Source organism: Anticarsia gemmatalis, chromosome 20, assembly GCF_050436995.1.
Source record: "Anticarsia gemmatalis isolate Benzon Research Colony breed Stoneville strain chromosome 20, ilAntGemm2 primary, whole genome shotgun sequence".
In the NCBI taxonomy this organism is placed as follows: domain Eukaryota; kingdom Metazoa; phylum Arthropoda; class Insecta; order Lepidoptera; family Erebidae; genus Anticarsia; species Anticarsia gemmatalis.
The window spans coordinates 6,590,446-6,608,328 of record NC_134764.1 but is presented as its reverse complement, the minus strand read 5'-3'; the positions used below and the strand labels follow the sequence as shown (position 1 = coordinate 6,608,328).

Here is a 17,883-nt window from a genome sequence, read left to right as displayed (position 1 = left end):
TCTGTTAAATCTGCATCTTTGACATTAGCAACATAAACAGTTTAACAGATAATTGAAAAAGGTCTCCATGTCTATTTTCCATGGCATATAAATAAAATAAAAATGATTAATAAATATTTTATTTTAGTAAACCTACTTATAATCTAGAGGTAATTAATTATAACATGGTACAGAAGTTACTTTACGTTATTTTATTATTGTTAACACAACTCGAGCGGGAACTTTGTAAATTAAACTTTAGCAATTTTATTTAGTCAAAGAGAAGCCAGACTTCTATGGCATTCATGTTCCAATCACTATAGGACTATGACGACTCTTTATTCTCGCAAAAAGCGTATTCATTTAGTTTATTTTTTCTTATTTTTACATAAATGACTTAGTCTACGAAAATATAATTAATTAACAATATCACACCATCCACACAATTATTCTGACAGAGTTCAGTGAGGTACTATCCACTTACAATTGATAAACATAAAGCTCGGTGGGCTTATAACTAAACAGTCACATACAAAATTACGAACAACACATAAAATATTCTTCGGGACATCTCGGCACACTGATCTGAAGTTTGGCACAGTTCCATATTCTCTCGCATCGGCATCGAGACCTAAACCTTCTTTTTGAAGAAGGTCCGATTAAGTTTTGCGAAAATGAGTCGTAGCCTGTCTTACCAAAATGGCTCAGTTTGGGTAAGAACCTCGCTGTAGGCGCTTTCGTTGTCTCCTCATCAACTACAGTTTGTACCGTCAGTTCTCCTTCATATTTCTCCGTGACGAAGTCTACTTCTACATCGTTCTCTGTGGCTGTCGTTTCGTACACTAGCGTTGAATTCTCAGTCGCCCGTGTGTCTGTCTGTTTACTCTCAGACGGTGCTATAATCTCGCTTGTAGTATCGGAATCATTAACTACTTTAACTGTTATCGTTTCTGTGGGGGCACTTGTTGTCGTAGTGGTTATTTTAGGTTTAGTTTTGATGGAGTAAATTCTATCTGAGTAGTTATATTTCGGTGGACTGCTTGATGGTTTGGTAGTATCTGGTTGTTTTGAGGTTTCTTTCGCGGTTGCTGTACTAGCGGGTATAGTGAGTGGTAAGATGTCCTCTCTTGTAGACTGTGTGGGGTCTTGTGGGATGGTGGTGTCGGCTTGTTGCTTTACATTCGTAATGTTGGTGTTCTGAGGAGCTGCTAGCACTGTGCTCGTGCAGAGACACACCATCAACGCTGTCGCCGTTCTGAAAATAAACAATTACGTTTTAATTTATATTTATGCCTAGTTAATAATTAATATCGCAGTCTTGTCATTAAGAATGACGGTAAATTTGGCTAAGAAATACTACAGTAGCACGATCAAGAAATTTTGTATGGTCAGCGCCTCTAGCGGGCGTCGTAGGACGTATTTTTGCAGAAAATTCCAAATGTTAAACAACTCTAGGTTCTCAATAGTACAGACTGTAGAAAATTGTTATACAGGCTAGTAAATATTTCATAGTTTAAGTAGGTACAGTAAAATTGCAATTTGATGCTATAGTCATTAATATATTTAATGACCGTTAAAACATACATAAGTGCTTATACTCAAAATGAAACAAAATATAAAATAATGGGTTAGTATTCAAACATGAATCTAGTGAAAACCTGAAACATGGGACTGTATAAAATCAAAGAAATTGTAGTCTTGTTATTGTGTAAGTTTATTTGTCTATATTATACAAAATATTTTATGATTAATAACCTGAAGGTAAGTAGGTATATTATATTTAATGGGCGATAAGCAAGAAAGTCACTTTTTTTTCCAGTCCTCATTTCAGTAATTCCAGTTTTTGAAAGTACCAAAAATGAACTAGGCGAAGACAATCCTGTATGGGACGAAATAGAATTATCGGCATTGGTCGATAATTTCGATGATTTTCGAGTTAACTTCACGCGAAGGACTGATTCAATTAAATTTATACGTAAGTTTCCATAAACAAAATGCTATTTACTATTATTTATATATGTCGCAGTAGGATAGACGAAGCCGTAAAATAGTTATATCCCTAGGGATATAATTATATGCCGATTTCCGTAACATAGTTATAATGAGAGTTTGAGGATGTCGCTGGAGCCCCGCTTCACGGGGCTCCTCCTTCTGGGTGGTTTAAAAAAATAACCACGAAGGCTTCTAACCTAACCTACCCATGTCGGTTTGCCCAAAACTCCTTCTTTATAACTATGTTACGGCTCTATCTATCTTACTGCGACATATATATTAACTAACTGATGTACAGGAGCGATATAATATTACAATCATTATAGATAGTAGATATGCATTTACTATCTAAACCAACCAACTTCCTAATAGTCCGACAACTTAATAGAGAGCCTTGTATGCTAGGTTCGTGGCTGGCATACTAATTAACTAATTACTAACAAAAATGAGTCTCTGGTCACTTGAATAAATAAATATTATTATTATAGCCATAGAAAACTAGGATACAGAACCTCAGTGACCCGCAGATCTTTGCATCTGACAGTTGTCTATCTGCTACAGCTATTTTATTTTAAAACTACAAGAATTCTTGATTATTATCTAGATCAGGGGTTCCCAACCTTTCCTAGTCCGGGACCACTTTTATATTATTCTGTATTAAATTAATCATCCTGCAAACTTTCGTGGACCACATTTTGGCTTCCGCAGACCGCCGGTTGGGAACCACTGATCTAGATATATCATGCACGCTAAGGCTCCCTACTCTCCTTTGGACCTACTATCGCCTCACGCAAAAAGGTCTTTTTCCTCCTAGTGGGTGGTAACGCCCCCATCGAGCTCCAATAGTCACAAACGAATGCTCCACGTTGAATATAATTAATTGACCCTATTAATGTCTCACTGCTGGGCAAGGGTCTAAATCCTGCAGTAAGAGAGAGGTTAGTCCTTGAATCCACCACGCTGGCCAAGTTGGGGACTTTGCATATCTTCAAGAACTTTCGAAAGAGCTCACAGGCAATTTTGCATCACGTTAAATCATATGAGTTAAAGTTATACATATGATACGATGAACTTGCAGCTCAGATCCTCGTGTACCCGTGGGAAAATGTATACTGGTACATGAAGTCCTACACGAAGTCTTACGACTTGACCTTTTCAAACTTTGACGGGACTACCAAAATGAGGACACATTTCTGCTATTTCATTGTCACTACGTACACGGGCGCGTAAGTTAGCTTCTGTTTAATTGTAATTGAATATTATACTAATATTAAGTAGATGAAATAGCCACGGTCCTCGGCTGCGTGAAAAAATTGTGTGGTAATAATGATCCATTTGCAAAATTTTATCAAAATGTGGAAATGTAGGAAACATAATATGTTCAGATCACACATTTTGTCATAATGATAATAATTATTAGCTATAGTAGCATATTAAATGGTCTAGTTTAATCTATAGTCTGATCTTTATTGCACAGTAAATGGCATTGGTATCATCGAGACGATACCTAATTATGTCAAGTCGAGATAATATAGGTATAATATGGTGATCTTTTTCAACTACTAAGTAGGAACAAAATAATATCTCTCGACCCTTATGTTACAGTATGGTGGAACTTCGACGTTACTTGGAATTGAGGTACACGTACCGGAACAGCACCGACTTCGAAGTCGGATACATGGTCCATGAAATTATAGCCAAATATCAAAGATTGTTGGAACTGTTCTACATAGTTAGGAAGAAGTTTTCTAAATACAAGTTTAGATTCAAAGCACCGTCAAGTTACATGGCTATAATGTACACAAACATTCTGGACGTGAGCCAGATGATCATACATCTATGTAATATGCTTCACGAAGTCGAAATAAAGGGAACTCATAAGAAAAGGTACATGGGAATCAAGCCTGCCGACCACTCAGACTCAGAGAAGGAAAGTGAAGAAGGTGTAAAACAGTTATTTTTTTAATTTGCTGTTTCTCTCTTTTTGTTTTAAATCAATTGTAATTTTATAATTCACTAGCTGACCCGCGCAACTTCGCTTGCGCCACCTAAGAGAATGGGTCAAAATTTTCCCCGTTTTTGTAACATTTTTCGTTGCTACTCCGCCCCTAATGACCGTAGCGTGATGTTATATAGCCTATAGCCTTCCTCGATAAATGGGCTATCTAACACTGAAAGAATTTTTCAAATCGGACCAGTAGTTCCTGACATTAGCGCGTTCAAACAAACAAACAAACAAACAAACAAACTCTTCAGCTTTATTATATTATAGTATATAGTATAGATATGCCTGCTTAACGTATTAATTGTACGACGTGGTATACGGCCAGTGTTTTGCCACGTTTCCAATCCAATCGACAGCGATGTGGTCCAATTCTATGCCGCCCAGTAGAATTAATTTTATTCATTAAAAGAAATATGTTTTTTTTTAAGATATTTTAATAGTTTATATGGATTAATTAATTAATTAATAGTTTTTTTTAATAATGTGTCGGTTCGTTCAACAAGTAGACTTGCACACATATCTATCTATACTAATATTATAAAACTGAAGAGTTTGTTTGTTTGTTTGTTTGAACGCGCTAATCTCAGGAACTACTGGTCCGATTTGAAAAATTCTTTCAGTGTTAGATAGCCCAGTTATCGAGGAAGGCTATAGGATATATAACATCACGCTTTAGTCATTAGGAGCGGAGTAACAACAAAAATGTTACGAAAACGGGGAAAATTTTGACTCATTCTCTTAAGTGACGCAAGCGACGTTGCGCGGGTCAGCTAGTAAATAAATAAAATGAATAAATTTGTCCCACTGCTGGGCATGTGTCTTCGCCCGTAAAGAGGGATCGCATATGTATAATTGAAATTTGTGTTTGTTATTGTTATCAGAAACTCCGGTAGTCGGAACAGGCGGTGGTCCACAATACAGGCGAGATGGTATGCAAATTCCTGGAGGTATGTCGTTAGATCGTAGGCATTTGACCGGGTCACAGGACGTGCGAGACAATCAGATGAGAGGAAAAATGGCGGACTTGCGTAGGAGAGGAGTGGACTCACAGAATTTGCCGCTAACACATGACGAATATGATGAACAGAATATGTAAGAAACTTTTTTCATACTATGCCATCATTTGAGATATTAATATCATTCACTTTCGTTCAAAAGTATAATTCATATTATTTGATGTAAGGTCAATTTGGGTAACTTTGAATCATTTGGGTAACATTGACAGTGCGAATTTGAACTGGTTTCGATTATCTTTTCATTTGAAACCAACACAATTGATAAAAGTTTGTAAAACTAAAATAAACCTTTACCAATTGTGTTGGTTTCATATGAAAAAATAATCGAAACTAGTTCATATTCCCACTGTCAATGTTACCCAATTGATTCAAAGTTACCCAAGTTGACTGTACTTTTATGACGGTCTTTATCACTAGTCAGAAGGTTGAAAGTCTAACAATCAGTCCTACCGAGGGGTATTGTGTAATAACCCAGGTTACCGGGATGTAAAAGTCATATAGGCAGTCCTCCATGTAAAATACTGGTATTTAGCTGCACCCGGTAAGACTGGCAGCCGACTCCAACATAGTTGGCAGAAAGACGAGGCCGATATTTTTTTAAGTAGTGTCTTTTACGACTTCAAACAAGAGGAAGTATTATATTCAAAAGATTGTTTTTTGATGTGTGTGCGACTACTCCGCCATTTGTAGACGGATTTTCTTAATATTTTTTTTATTTGAAAGGTTACCCCGCAATAGTCCTATGAACATTTTGTAACATTTGTATATAAAACTTTAACAGTAATACGTCCATATCTATTTATTCAAAATAATTTATTTTCAGGCCTGTGAAAGCCAGAGGTTGGTCAGTGGAAGACTGGTAGAAGACATGGAAGACCTTGTATACGCCTATGCGGATGTATTAAGTACATATTACCTACTGCCAACAAACAGACATCTTTATTCGCTAAAGATAATCACGGTGAATTCGTATATGGCCGTTAAAAATAAAGACCTTTTCAGCATTTTCATGTGTCATTGATACGTTAGTTAGTGCCTTTTAAGGTTATTTGTTTTTATAAGTGTCATAATTTGATTACTGCGGTTCCGTAGAAACTGTATCGTGACTGATATTACAGTTGACCGCCTCTTTACCTCAGACAATAGTAGCTCAATTCTCTATCACTACTGTCTAGAAATATTACCCTCTTTTTACTTTTAGCGCCTCTACCGGGCACCGTATGAACTATTTTGTCAGTACATTTTAAATGTCAAACTCTCGATACTTGACGGTACCGACTGTAGAAAATTGCCCTATAGTATATGCGGGTTCGAATTCCGAGTGTAATAATGTGTCCCGGTTAAGTAATTCACAGTGATTCGCCGGAGTCAGGAAGTTGAGGTCGTAGAGCTCCGGGCTTTGGACAGCACGTAAAGCACTCACCGGTGGTGTTGTTTACTCGTCCCATTGAGCCATGACAGTGAAGGAATAGAGGGTGTACATTTGTACCCCTATTCTTTCACTCTCATAGCCTGGTGGAACAAATAATGGACACGCCCTGTTCAAATACTACTATGCGGTCACTCATCTATGGAATGACCACGCCGAGGTTTGCTTAACCCACAGATCGTTTACCGACCGGTAAGCGCAACTGGCTACGGGCGTCTCATTTATTTACTTACTAGTCACTCTAGTCAAGTATAAAACAGTTCACGAACACAAAAACAGTAGTAATAACTCAACGACACTATAATAATTGTATTTTAACATCACCTTGCATTGTTTGCGGCTTCGCACCTACTTACTTAGTTTATTTTTTATGTGACTAATGTGACTCTGAGTTACATAATATACGATTTATTGTGCACTTGACTTAATATACTGAAATAATATTTAGTAAGTTATACATATTTGTTGAATAGACCTGAACATTGAACAGTTGTTTGTCGACAAATTAAAAAAGTAATGCGTCGTTGTTTTGCTACTAATTTATTTTATACGCAAGCAAATCTTTGTTATTATCTTATTTAAAATTATAGATCGCTAGCGGACTGGCCCGACTTCGCCCGGGCAATTTTATAATTTGTATCCGGTTTAATGAATTTTGATCCCATCGATCCCAAACATGATACAAACCGTGTCCCGACAGTTACAAACATATTTAAAGAGAATTTAGTTTCGTTGTTCAAAATTTATGCGAATAAATTCATTTACACCGTCTAACAAATCTAACCTAGGACCTCACGTTTAGCAGTCGGTTACTCTGCGGACCGCGCCACAAAAGCAGTTAAATTTTAATAGTTAGTAGACTTACGTGTACTCAGTTAAACCCTCTTATTCATAAACACACTATAAACCTATTTTAGTTAAAATACTACTACAATATGTTTTCTCTTTTTCATTACGCAAAGGTGTGAAAGAAACAAAACTCTTTATAAGCCTTTCATTACTTCATATATTTTTATGAATAAGAGGGTGAGTATATAAGTATATCTTATTAATTCGTACAAAACACTATGCAGTAGTTTTATCTGTAAATCAGTTAAATAGTTAGTACGTGTGTAATTAATCGCATAATGCCATTCTCCGAGTATTGTCCGGACAACAATGAGTAGTTTTTGTCTTGAAACATAATAACGTTGCGTTTTATCTCGCTAACATGTGAATTACTGTTTTAATTGCAATGTACTTGGCGTCTAGTGACTATAACAAATTATAACTAATGTCAATAGCACGCCTATTTCCGTAAATTACTCGGAAGTTAGTTAAGTAGCCCTTTGCGTGAATTTGTATAAACTTAAATCGTTATTAATACTGAAAAATATGATGTTGTTTCTCTATCTTTTATGTTAAAATTCCTGAAGCATTGTGGATAAAATTCGGCACGATAACAGGATATATTCCTGGGGAGGTCAGATGCGTCCTTTTCGTTCAGAACTGCATGCAAGAACAGATATTTTTATTTAATAAGCTACTTAGTTCCTTTAAATAGTCACAAGGTTTTTCCTCTAAACACCTAAAATAAGCTAAACTATCAAAACTAGATAATTTCTTACTTAAAAAGTTAGTTAATTACTTAAAAACGATTGTCACATTTAAATCCAATAAATGACTAGGTACCTAAGTCTATTTTTCACGAAACGTGGTTAATTAATTATCATAGTTTCAGTAGTGATTTTACCAAAGTTATAATTTTAGCACGATTTAAACTAAGATTTAAAACTTGTATGAAATAAAATATTCGAATATGTAACTATAGAATAAATAAATCGAGAAACTGCGGATGTTTGTATAGTTGCGGTTATAATCTTATTTATTGTTGCTAGACTGAAATGGATTAAGGTGACTTGTAAGTATTTTGAATAGATCTTCTCGGCATAAAATCACAATAGATTTTTTACTTAATACTCTTAGACATTTGCGTAAAATAATTTAAATCTCCAAACAAAATACAAAACCACGAAATAAATAATTCACAATTTCCATTCATAGTCTATGAACACACTCATCACAATCACAAACAATCCGCCAAAATAGACAACGACACCATAGATTTATTTTTAATCGTAAATGACCACAGAAAAAACTAATTTAATAAATTAAAAGTAAACTAACCGGTACATGGCTTTGGCCGTGGAAGTTGTCGTGTGATTCTTGTTAAACAACGCGGAGAGATGCGGCATCCACCTTATAAACAGCTTATTTATACAAAACGACACAGTAAAATACTCAACGTGCGGCGTGCGTATGTTTTTTTCGCGCCAAACGGTAAACGACTGAAGCCAGCCGGCCGTACAGCCTCTTAGTACAAAATGGTAGGGCGTGAGATTTTCTATGATGTATGATATGTTATTCTTAGAGTTCTGCAGTTCAATTGGATGTTTATAGTCCTGCTGAAGCGTTATCCATAGATTATGTTAAACGTTATTATCTGCAAGGCATCGTGGGAGAAGAAGTTAGGATGGGCGCGTAGGAATTTTCTGAAATATAGACGCTTCTAATTCTAATTTCTCTAACGTAACCCTTTTCCCGCTTCACCTAAGTATATTTTGATTCATTTTTCTAAGCAGGTACCACTGAGAGTATCATGCAACCCCTTCCGTCGCCATGCCATCCAACTCAATGCAATTATCTGGTAGGGCCGAATAAAGAGTCCTGTAAAAATGCATAAATATCTACCTACGGAATACAAATAGGTTTTATAGAAGTTCATTTCATTTGTCGTATGGTTAGTGGTCAACCTAGTGTCAAAGTTGTTCAAGCCACCCGAAGGCCTTTGACATGGCTTAACGACTGTTATCTTATTGATAACAACCGGGACCGACTTTTTACGTGCCCTCCGAAGCACGGAGACGCTCAGTTCAAATACCACTATGCGGCCACCCATCTATGGAATGTCCGCGCCAAGGTTGCTTAACCCACTGATCGTTTACCGACCGGTGAGTGCAACTAGCCACGAGCGCCTTTTTATAGAAGTAATCATTAATAATGAAATCTTTTAAAGGTACATGCTCACCGGTAGTCTGTGACTACGCAAATACTAGCACCGAAGAGAGCATTTGCCATTTTGTAAAATAGTCTAAAAGATTTGTTACATTTCATTGCACACTGTCAACATTTTCAAACTGTTATAGTTTGAAAATGTAATAAAGCAGTTTCAATTATTGATCATGCCAGAGCATACAGAAATAATCTAATTAACAAGAAGTTTTTTCTGTGTCAGACTGCATCAAGAGTTAGAGGTTTTTGGTTTGAGGGTTTTGGTTTAACCAATAACCAATTTTTCATCTTGCGAATACTACAGATAAACAAAACAATTAAAACTAACTGTGTCAATACGGGCAAAGTCTGTAGATAATTATGTTTTGGTTTGATCTATGCTCTCCAACTCGCTACGTTCCTATCAGAAGAGTATGACAAGCGTAAAGCACTCTGAGTGTAAGCCCACCTTTAGTTTCATATTTTTCTATAATTACATTAAGTCGAACTTGAACCAACTTCCCACAATGGGAATGTTTTGGAGGAAACACGGCAAAGATACCGGACGTTATATCACAGATAACATAATAATATAGCCACCGTCGGCCGTGACTTCGTCTAGCTGTCTCACTGAACTTTTAAACAATGATTCGCATAATTACACTTTGTTAATTTGCTTTTTAACATAGCATTTTTAACATACGTTTAGCACTTTTAATACTATTCATTCAACTATATTTTTCTATGATATCGTTAAACACCAATAACCTCGCAAGTCTAGATAGCTAACATATTTTTTTCTGCGGGTTTTCATAATTTTCTTTGATAATCTTTTCATACATATATAAATAGAGCTGGCTTGAATGTTCAAAACTCTACGCGACTGCGTACCTTTGACGCGTGGGGTTGAGGGTGCGGTTGGGCGCGAGCTTGGCGCATACATAGACTGAAAAATGTTATAGAAACCTAAAAAAGTGATGCGTAAATATTTAATGAGAAAATGTAACTATTATAGATATCACACGCCACAATCTCTACCAAAGTATTGCCAAAGGCCCAAAGGATAGTTTGCAATAAAAGAGAAATAAAACCGTTTAGAGTTACGTGAAATGTCATAGAACAAAATGTGTTCCCTATGATGTTAGATATCTAGTGCTACGAGATTCTGGGTTTGAATTTAACCCTATATACGTTCTTATATATCTAAAGATCTATAGTAGGTCAAATACGTATGACTACACATAATTAACTAATTAACATAAAATCTGCGTCTTTGACAGAAGATGCCAAGGAAGTCTATGTAATTAACCAGTAGGGGTTACATGTACCACTCAGTTTAATAACAAAACATCCTGTCTACACTTATTATAAATTGTTAAATGTAATATCAATGGCTGGGAGATGTAAATTTATAATTAACTAGCTTCTATCTGCGACTTCGTGAAACCATTACCCGTTGCAAAATGTATCATATGGTGTTAATCCAGGTTTATAAGCTATCAGTGTAACAAGCTTCATTGAAATCGTTTCAGGTGTTTTTCGGTGAAAGGGTAACAAACGTACATCCATACTTAAAGACTCGCATTTATAATATTAGTAGAATAACAAACGCTTAGATTTATAATAGGAATTAAGCAGACATGTCTACCTTTTCAAGGACTACTTGATTAGTTAATTATTTTCTTTTTGCATGGTTAAGCATCATTCAGACTCGCTACGGCTGGATGGGTTTGGATTTGAAAATAAAAGTCATCCTTTTTTATTTTATACGTGATCATGGTGTGGGTGTCAATTGTAAAAGTTATTCATTGAGTTTTTCAAACTACTGATTTATTTGCTGATTGGGAGTTACGTATTTGCGTATCATAGATTCTTTAACTAAGTATCATTTAAAAAATAATATGTACTTAATTAAGTTTTTGACCTTTTAATTTTTTCTTCTTTTAAAAAGGCAACTAAGATTTGCTCTAAAATCGCGAGGACTTTAACAAACAACAACAAACACAAAGTACAATAAGTACAACCAGACCCGAAAGCACTATTTGTGGATCGCACAATTAATTGTTCCGTGTGGGAATCGAATCCATATGACTAAATATAATGACTGTAGACTTCGAAATATTTAGGAATAACAAGGTAAATGAACTTAGATAAATCTGATTGATTTGAGGAAAATATTCTTGTAATGATCATAGGAATGGTTTTATGATATGCCATTAACATATAGGACATTGCCCCTGCGCCAGACTCACTTATCATCTAACTATCGCTACCTACTGCTGATTTATCAACGTATTCGACGAACTAATGCTGTACAAAGTGTAAATTATTGTGTTTTATATGAATTGTAATGTTTTGAAAGGCAGGTTATAATATAACTTTAGTTTACTATTGCATCTTTTTGAAACAGATTTAATTTGGTTAGCGATAAGAGCATGATTCTGCATGGTCTGTTTAAATCTTTACTGTAAATTAAAACATTAGGTAGGTACTTTTACTTTAGGTGGGTCCCGGAATAAGGTATGGGACTTAGATTGTGAGTCCACCATGGCAGCCAGTAGTTGGTTAAGAATCCTACATCTCTAGAACCAGTTTTATAAAACACTGTGTTATGCTTAATATTTTGTATGTCAGCTTAATGTCAAAATACTATTTATTTTGTTAACCACTATGTATTTGTACAATATTTTCTGTGAAGAAAAATACCCATCACTGTCTGTCTGTCTGCTGGGCAAAGATCCCCCCTCGGAATGAGAGAAGCGTTAGGCCTTGAGTTTACCACGCTGGTCAAGTGCCGGTTTGATTTACCTACTTACATTTAAAAAATATGTTTATAAACTATCTCGAAGACTTGATATAATGTTCCTTGAACACTTTTCTTACTATCTTACAATGAATCATGGAATTTCATACACTTTATGATCTGTTATTAGGTATGTGAAATCATTGCAGCATAGCAGCGCGTCTAATTGTCGGGACTATGTTTACGTAACTAAATACCTAAGTAAATGACTAGAATCCAGAGCTCATTATTTAATAGCTGTATGTGTTAGAAAAGAAACAAATCTATTAATTACTATTAATTATCTCGTGGCCATGGCGTGACTAACCATACCTACACACATAACTGATCTGAGAAATCTACGATGATTAATTTCAATACAATTTTATATAAAAGTAGGCTTTATTGTATGGCTTTATTAACTTACCTATGTAAAGGTCGAGACTAAAGAAAAACATAAAGTAAGCCATTAATGAGCCTAGCCGGGCGGTAAAATCAAATATGTGTAGATGAACTCGATCGGCACCAGCCGAACAAGTGAGTCGAGTCGGTTTTTGATAAATATGTTGCCGAACCGAATGCGTGTATAGCAAGCCTGGTAGGCATAGAGTGATAATACGAACATAACCACGCTCTGTTTTCATGGGTTTAAACATAACAAAGCACACCACTAGCAACAATTTCTACAAATTTCTTTCACTTCATTCACATTCATACATATTTCACTTATTTCAGCAACGGATAGTGGTTTCGATTGATATAGTTTAACGACTGTTATCTTAGTTGACAACAACCGGGACCGATCCTTTACGCGCCCTCCCACAGAGGCAACCGGTCAGTTCAAATTCCACTGAAAAGTCACCCATCTACGGAATGACCGCGGCGACGGTTGCTTACCCCACAAATCGTTGGCTGTAGGCGCCTCTACTTATTAGTAAAAACTGTCAGGCTTGCACTTGTCTATAAATCTGAATAATGTGGGGCTATCGACAGTAGTCCGTTGTTGGACTGAGTCCAGTTGAGCAGTACTTGGGCAGTATTGTTGGCATCACGGAGTAACGGTGGCATACTGACTGACTCCGCTAGAGCTATGTAGGTTGATAGGCTATACCTGAACTTGCATATAGAGTACATTACAAATGAGTATTGTAAAATAACTTCGGTACGCGACTTTGTTAGCGTGAAAAGATAGAAAAAGAGATACTAATTACTACTTTTTTTGCGGGTACTTTTACAAACATACAAACAAGGGACACAATTAACGCATAGGTACAGATATTTCTTCTAAATCGAACCCTCGACCCCCCTCCGCAGTGGAAGTGGCGTGGCGACCACCTTAACCACCATGAAAATGCTTACACTACTAGTTAAGATTTTGCGTGATAAAGTAATAAACATACATACATGCATCCCCTCAATCTTTATCATTTATATGAGAAGGAGGGAATTTATATATTTTTTTATTTTTATACAAAAATATTAATGAAAAGAAGAGCTGCGTAATTCGCTTGAGTCAGCCTAGCGGCTTAACAATCAGTGACTGACGTTGTTTTAAACGATTGTCCACAGAAATCACTAACAATTGGTGTTTGTATGCAATGCATTCTTTGAAATAGTCTAAATAAATAGGGAGATATACATATCAAACATGAATTGGTAATGACGGATCCATTCCATCAATTTTATTTCATTGGGGATAATCTTCTACTTTGAACAAGATTAATTTGCTCACAAACATTAATTTGTTATCGTAATTATTCAAAACTAGCGGACTGGCTGGATATTAAAATTTTATCCCGTGTAAATGTTGATCCCATCGATCCCATAAGAACCTCGTCCCGACAGTTACAAGCATATAAATCAATTTAGTTCAATTGTTGAAAAGTAATGCACGTACATACATTACGTGAATCAGTTTTATTAGATCACTCAACTGTGACTAAGTGCAACTTCCGATAAGAATGCGGTAAATTTTGTTTTATTTTTAAAGGTAAATCTAGTAAGCTATTTGAAATGGTATTTCCAAGTAGGTACCTACCCACAGGTATGGTCAATGGCCATCGTAAATTTCAAACAAGTGCTTATTTGAACACATTCATTGCGATGGGTCCGGTCGTTTTAATCGTGAACTATCATTATATTCGTATCTTAAGTATCCCACATAAAAGGTTCTTGTACATTTAAAAATAAATAGTGAACAGTAAGAGTGAAGCCATGTTTCAAAGTGTATTAAATTTATGATGTTCCATAAAGTGCTATCTTTTGATTGAAAGGAGCGTAATTATTGCAGCAGTATAATAATTATGTTGCGGGAATTTTCACAATTACACTGAAAACAGAGAAAAAAAACAAGCATTCCATTTTAGCTCTATTTCTTTTCATAATATGATTCACAAAACCTCCATCAATCCGTCGTTACTCTATGATATCCATAGATATAATATAACTTAAAACTTTAATTGTCGTTATGTATATTGTCTTTGATTTCACACATAAACAAGATGTCAAATTGTTACAAAAATATAACCGGGATTATGGTAAAAACAGAATGAAATAACAAAATCTAACTTGTAATCTTGTAAAAATGTTCATCGACATGGGTTAGGCGGAGTTTAAAAAAATATGGACATGTGGTCAAAAGTAAAAAGTCAAAAGAGTTTTTCTCAAAAAAAACTAACGGCGTCGTCGACGAACAGTATTTCTACTGATGCATGTTGTAGGTGCCCGAAGGCTGGATCTTCCCAAAGCGCTTCAGAATTGCTGGCGGGAGGAGATTTCTTCAAATATATAGCGGTGCCGGTAGCGATAATTCTACTGTTGTGGCTCCCACTAGCTTACAAGTACCGATTGGTTCCTTTCGGATGTTCTAGGACTTGTAGAACATGCCGGCGACGCAGACGAGTCTGCCCTCAGTAAAAAACAAGGACCCTTGAAACGAATTAATGTCGAAAAAATAAATTGACCACACCGTACCGACGATCGAAGAAATATGCAATACATAAATCATAATTTATACCTACAATATAAAATGTATAATGGAAATGTACAGAAATATATATCTACATAATATTTAACAACTGTTTACCTCATTAGCGTGGCCAAATTTAGTAGGTATTGTGAATATTTATAATACAACTTATAACCAGTGGTATTCGTTTTTGTTTTCACTGCCGTATGAGACCGTTATTAACGTAATTGAAACATAATTCTTAAGATTATGTAAATTAGGCTATCGAAGACAAAACTAATTGTGACAACACAAACCCCTATTCCCTTTATGGGGGAGGTAACATTAAATTTTATATAGGCACCTATACTCTGACTTTTGTGGGGCAGGCAGGATTATCCTATGGTTTCCATTTGCCTATTTTTTAGTAGTTGGGTAAGTATATCCTACCTAGTTCAGAACTAAAATGAGGACAAGTTTCACACACAATCAAGTATATTACAATAGAATATTTTCCTGATAGGTACCTACCTAATTCTTGGTAATAATAATTATAGTCTACGCTCAAACATCGAAATGGATTTACTCATAAATATTACTATAAATATTTTTTCGATGTCCACAATAATGGAGACTTCATTATAAATACAAATTGCCGTCTCAGTTTGTTTACATCGTTTCTACGCCACAAAATAATAGAAGTTTCGCACATTTAGCCTAACCCGCTCAATTTATTATAGAATCTATAATGGAATGTGGCAGAGAGGCCCAAGAATAACCGGCATAAAGTTTGTTAGTATAGAGCAAATAGTCTTTGCCTAATATACGCGGAATTTCTTATTTACTAAGACAATATTACAGTACACTTACATAAGTAATCTGCCATTTTAATGGTGTTAGTTGACATACTCATTAATTAGTAAAATCATTAAACAGATGTACGTAATTTGCCTAGATACATCTTGCTCATGAAAAAATAAATTATATTTGTGTTTCATCTGTGTGGGAGACAACCCCAGAATTGCAAACAATTTATAAAAAACGGGAAATAACGCGAACACGAATTTTGGCTCGGAATAGTCGGAATGCCTGACGTTTCAGCTCAATAATTTACAATAGCCCTGGTCGCAGGCTAGAAACGACGTCTTCTAAGCAAATGAGGCAAAGCTTAAACTTTTTTATTAATTTTTATACTGACTACCATATTGGAAGGTTTAATTAAACGGATGTACGTTTGCAGGTACATACCTACATACATACTGGATGAAGTGAGCTTAAATATGAGTTCGGAAACTTGCCTCAGGTGACTCAACCCTTGGCGGGTAAAATCGTTGAGAATACAATAAACCTGATGGAGCCGGGGGCCGTCGTAGCCATAAACTTATTAATAATAACTATTGCTTCCATCGGAAGACAAGCTACGACTCGAAATTGCGTCCTTGTGCTAGCCGTTGAACTTTGTGGCGCATCTCGACTGGTTTACAACGAATAACTCATTTACATTTCGATAGTACAACCCTTCCACTTTCGTCATTTTATAACGAATTTTTATAATCACGCGTATATTTTTTGAGCTTTCAAGAATATCGTTGTTATTGCCAATTTAATTTATTTTTGTTTAATTTTTCAACTTCAGGCAAAGGTATATATTTCGTTGAAGTTGAATTTTTTTATAAATTGTGCGTAATTAATGAATTTAAAGATTTTATAACTTGTGCGTAATTAATGAACATTTGAACAATAATAATTATTCAAATAATGTTAAATTCGATCAAGGACATTGTATAAATAAATTCCGTAACACGTTTTCCTCGAGTTTTTCCGCGAGTTACCAGAGTTCAGAAATGTTTACAGCGATGATAGGTGTCGTTTTAAATCTCTTTCATGGCCCTACTGAGGGCAATTTTCAGTTTTCTTTTATACCTGCTGTCCGCTCGCGGCTTTACCTGCGTGGAATTTCATCCCCTTCAGGGTGGAATTTCCAAAAATCCACTCTTAGTGTTCCTCTACACTTCCTAAGGAATCTTCATACCGAATTTCAACTCCCTACGTATGTAGGTACGTTTAGTAGTTCGGCAGTCAGTCACTCACATAGTGACGGATGAGCTTTATATCTATTGATTACAATTCATATGAATGTAATACAACTCCATTGTTATTCACGAAAACCAACTCTACATGTGCTGTTTAATCCCAACATTTTGCAATACTGAGAAAAGCACATTGCGAAAAGCGTTGTCAAAACTCACGAAATCGAGATGAAAGTGGAACCCTAGCATTCTATATAATATTTAAATATCGTTAGACATAATATATTTGTTTTAAATAATCGATGATGTCACAATAACTGTATCCCGCCATTAACAGGTCAGTCACACGATTTAGTTGTTTAAATATGACGATATTACATAATAACGGTTTATATAGATTAGGGAATTATACAAAATCAAGAAATAGATAAATAGCAACTGAAGAATACCAGTTTTTAAATCAAATACATTATAGGTTAACAAACCTATAACGGGACTCCTTTTTTGTCATTTACGCTTAGTTAACATAAAGGAGCGATATCATTTCAATAAATCGGTATAGATTTGCACTTAAATAACAACGCTATAGACTTTAGCGACTATCGAAGCAGTTTGAATCTTAGTAGGGACTACTAGAGACGTTTGGCAAAGTTACTGCTTCCGTCGGAGACTA

The 17,883-nt window shown here is 35.5% G+C and overlaps 2 protein-coding genes across 2 annotated transcripts; one reads left to right on the top strand and one right to left on the bottom strand.

Moving 5' to 3' along the window:
• Positions 1 to 85: 85 nt before the first annotated feature.
• LOC142981476 (uncharacterized) lies at positions 86 to 8,760 on the bottom strand. Its single transcript, XM_076127424.1, has 2 exons — positions 8,588 to 8,760; positions 86 to 1,234 (listed from the first exon to the last, which is right to left on the bottom strand). The coding sequence occupies exons 1-2, from the start codon at positions 8,653 to 8,655 to the stop codon at positions 517 to 519; spliced, it is 786 nt and encodes a 261-aa protein (XP_075983539.1). The 5' UTR covers positions 8,656 to 8,760; the 3' UTR covers positions 86 to 516.
• Positions 1,552 to 5,988, top strand: LOC142981789 (uncharacterized). Its single transcript, XM_076127894.1, has 6 exons — positions 1,552 to 1,687; positions 1,799 to 1,954; positions 3,050 to 3,197; positions 3,577 to 3,914; positions 4,858 to 5,068; positions 5,816 to 5,988. The coding sequence occupies exons 1-6, from the start codon at positions 1,645 to 1,647 to the stop codon at positions 5,853 to 5,855; spliced, it is 936 nt and encodes a 311-aa protein (XP_075984009.1). The 5' UTR covers positions 1,552 to 1,644; the 3' UTR covers positions 5,856 to 5,988.
• Positions 8,761 to 17,883: the final 9,123 nt, after the last annotated feature.

Excerpts from the sequence above, each read along its gene's own strand:
- LOC142981789 (XM_076127894.1), top strand. The coding sequence starts at position 1,645 with ATGGGACTGTATAAAATCAAAGAAATTGTAGTCTTGTTATTGT. Across the intron at positions 1,688-1,798 it reads AATTGTAGTCTTGTTATTGT|TCCTCATTTCAGTAATTCCA; the intron begins GTAAGTTTATTT and ends TTTTTTTTCCAG. Across the intron at positions 3,198-3,576 it reads GTCACTACGTACACGGGCGC|TATGGTGGAACTTCGACGTT; the intron begins GTAAGTTAGCTT and ends CTTATGTTACAG.
- LOC142981476 (XM_076127424.1), bottom strand. The coding sequence starts at position 8,655 with ATGCCGCATCTCTCCGCGTTGTTTAACAAGAATCACACGACAACTTCC. Across the intron at positions 1,235-8,587 it reads ACGGCCAAAGCCATGTACCG|AACGGCGACAGCGTTGATGG; the intron begins GTTAGTTTACTT and ends GTTTATTTTCAG.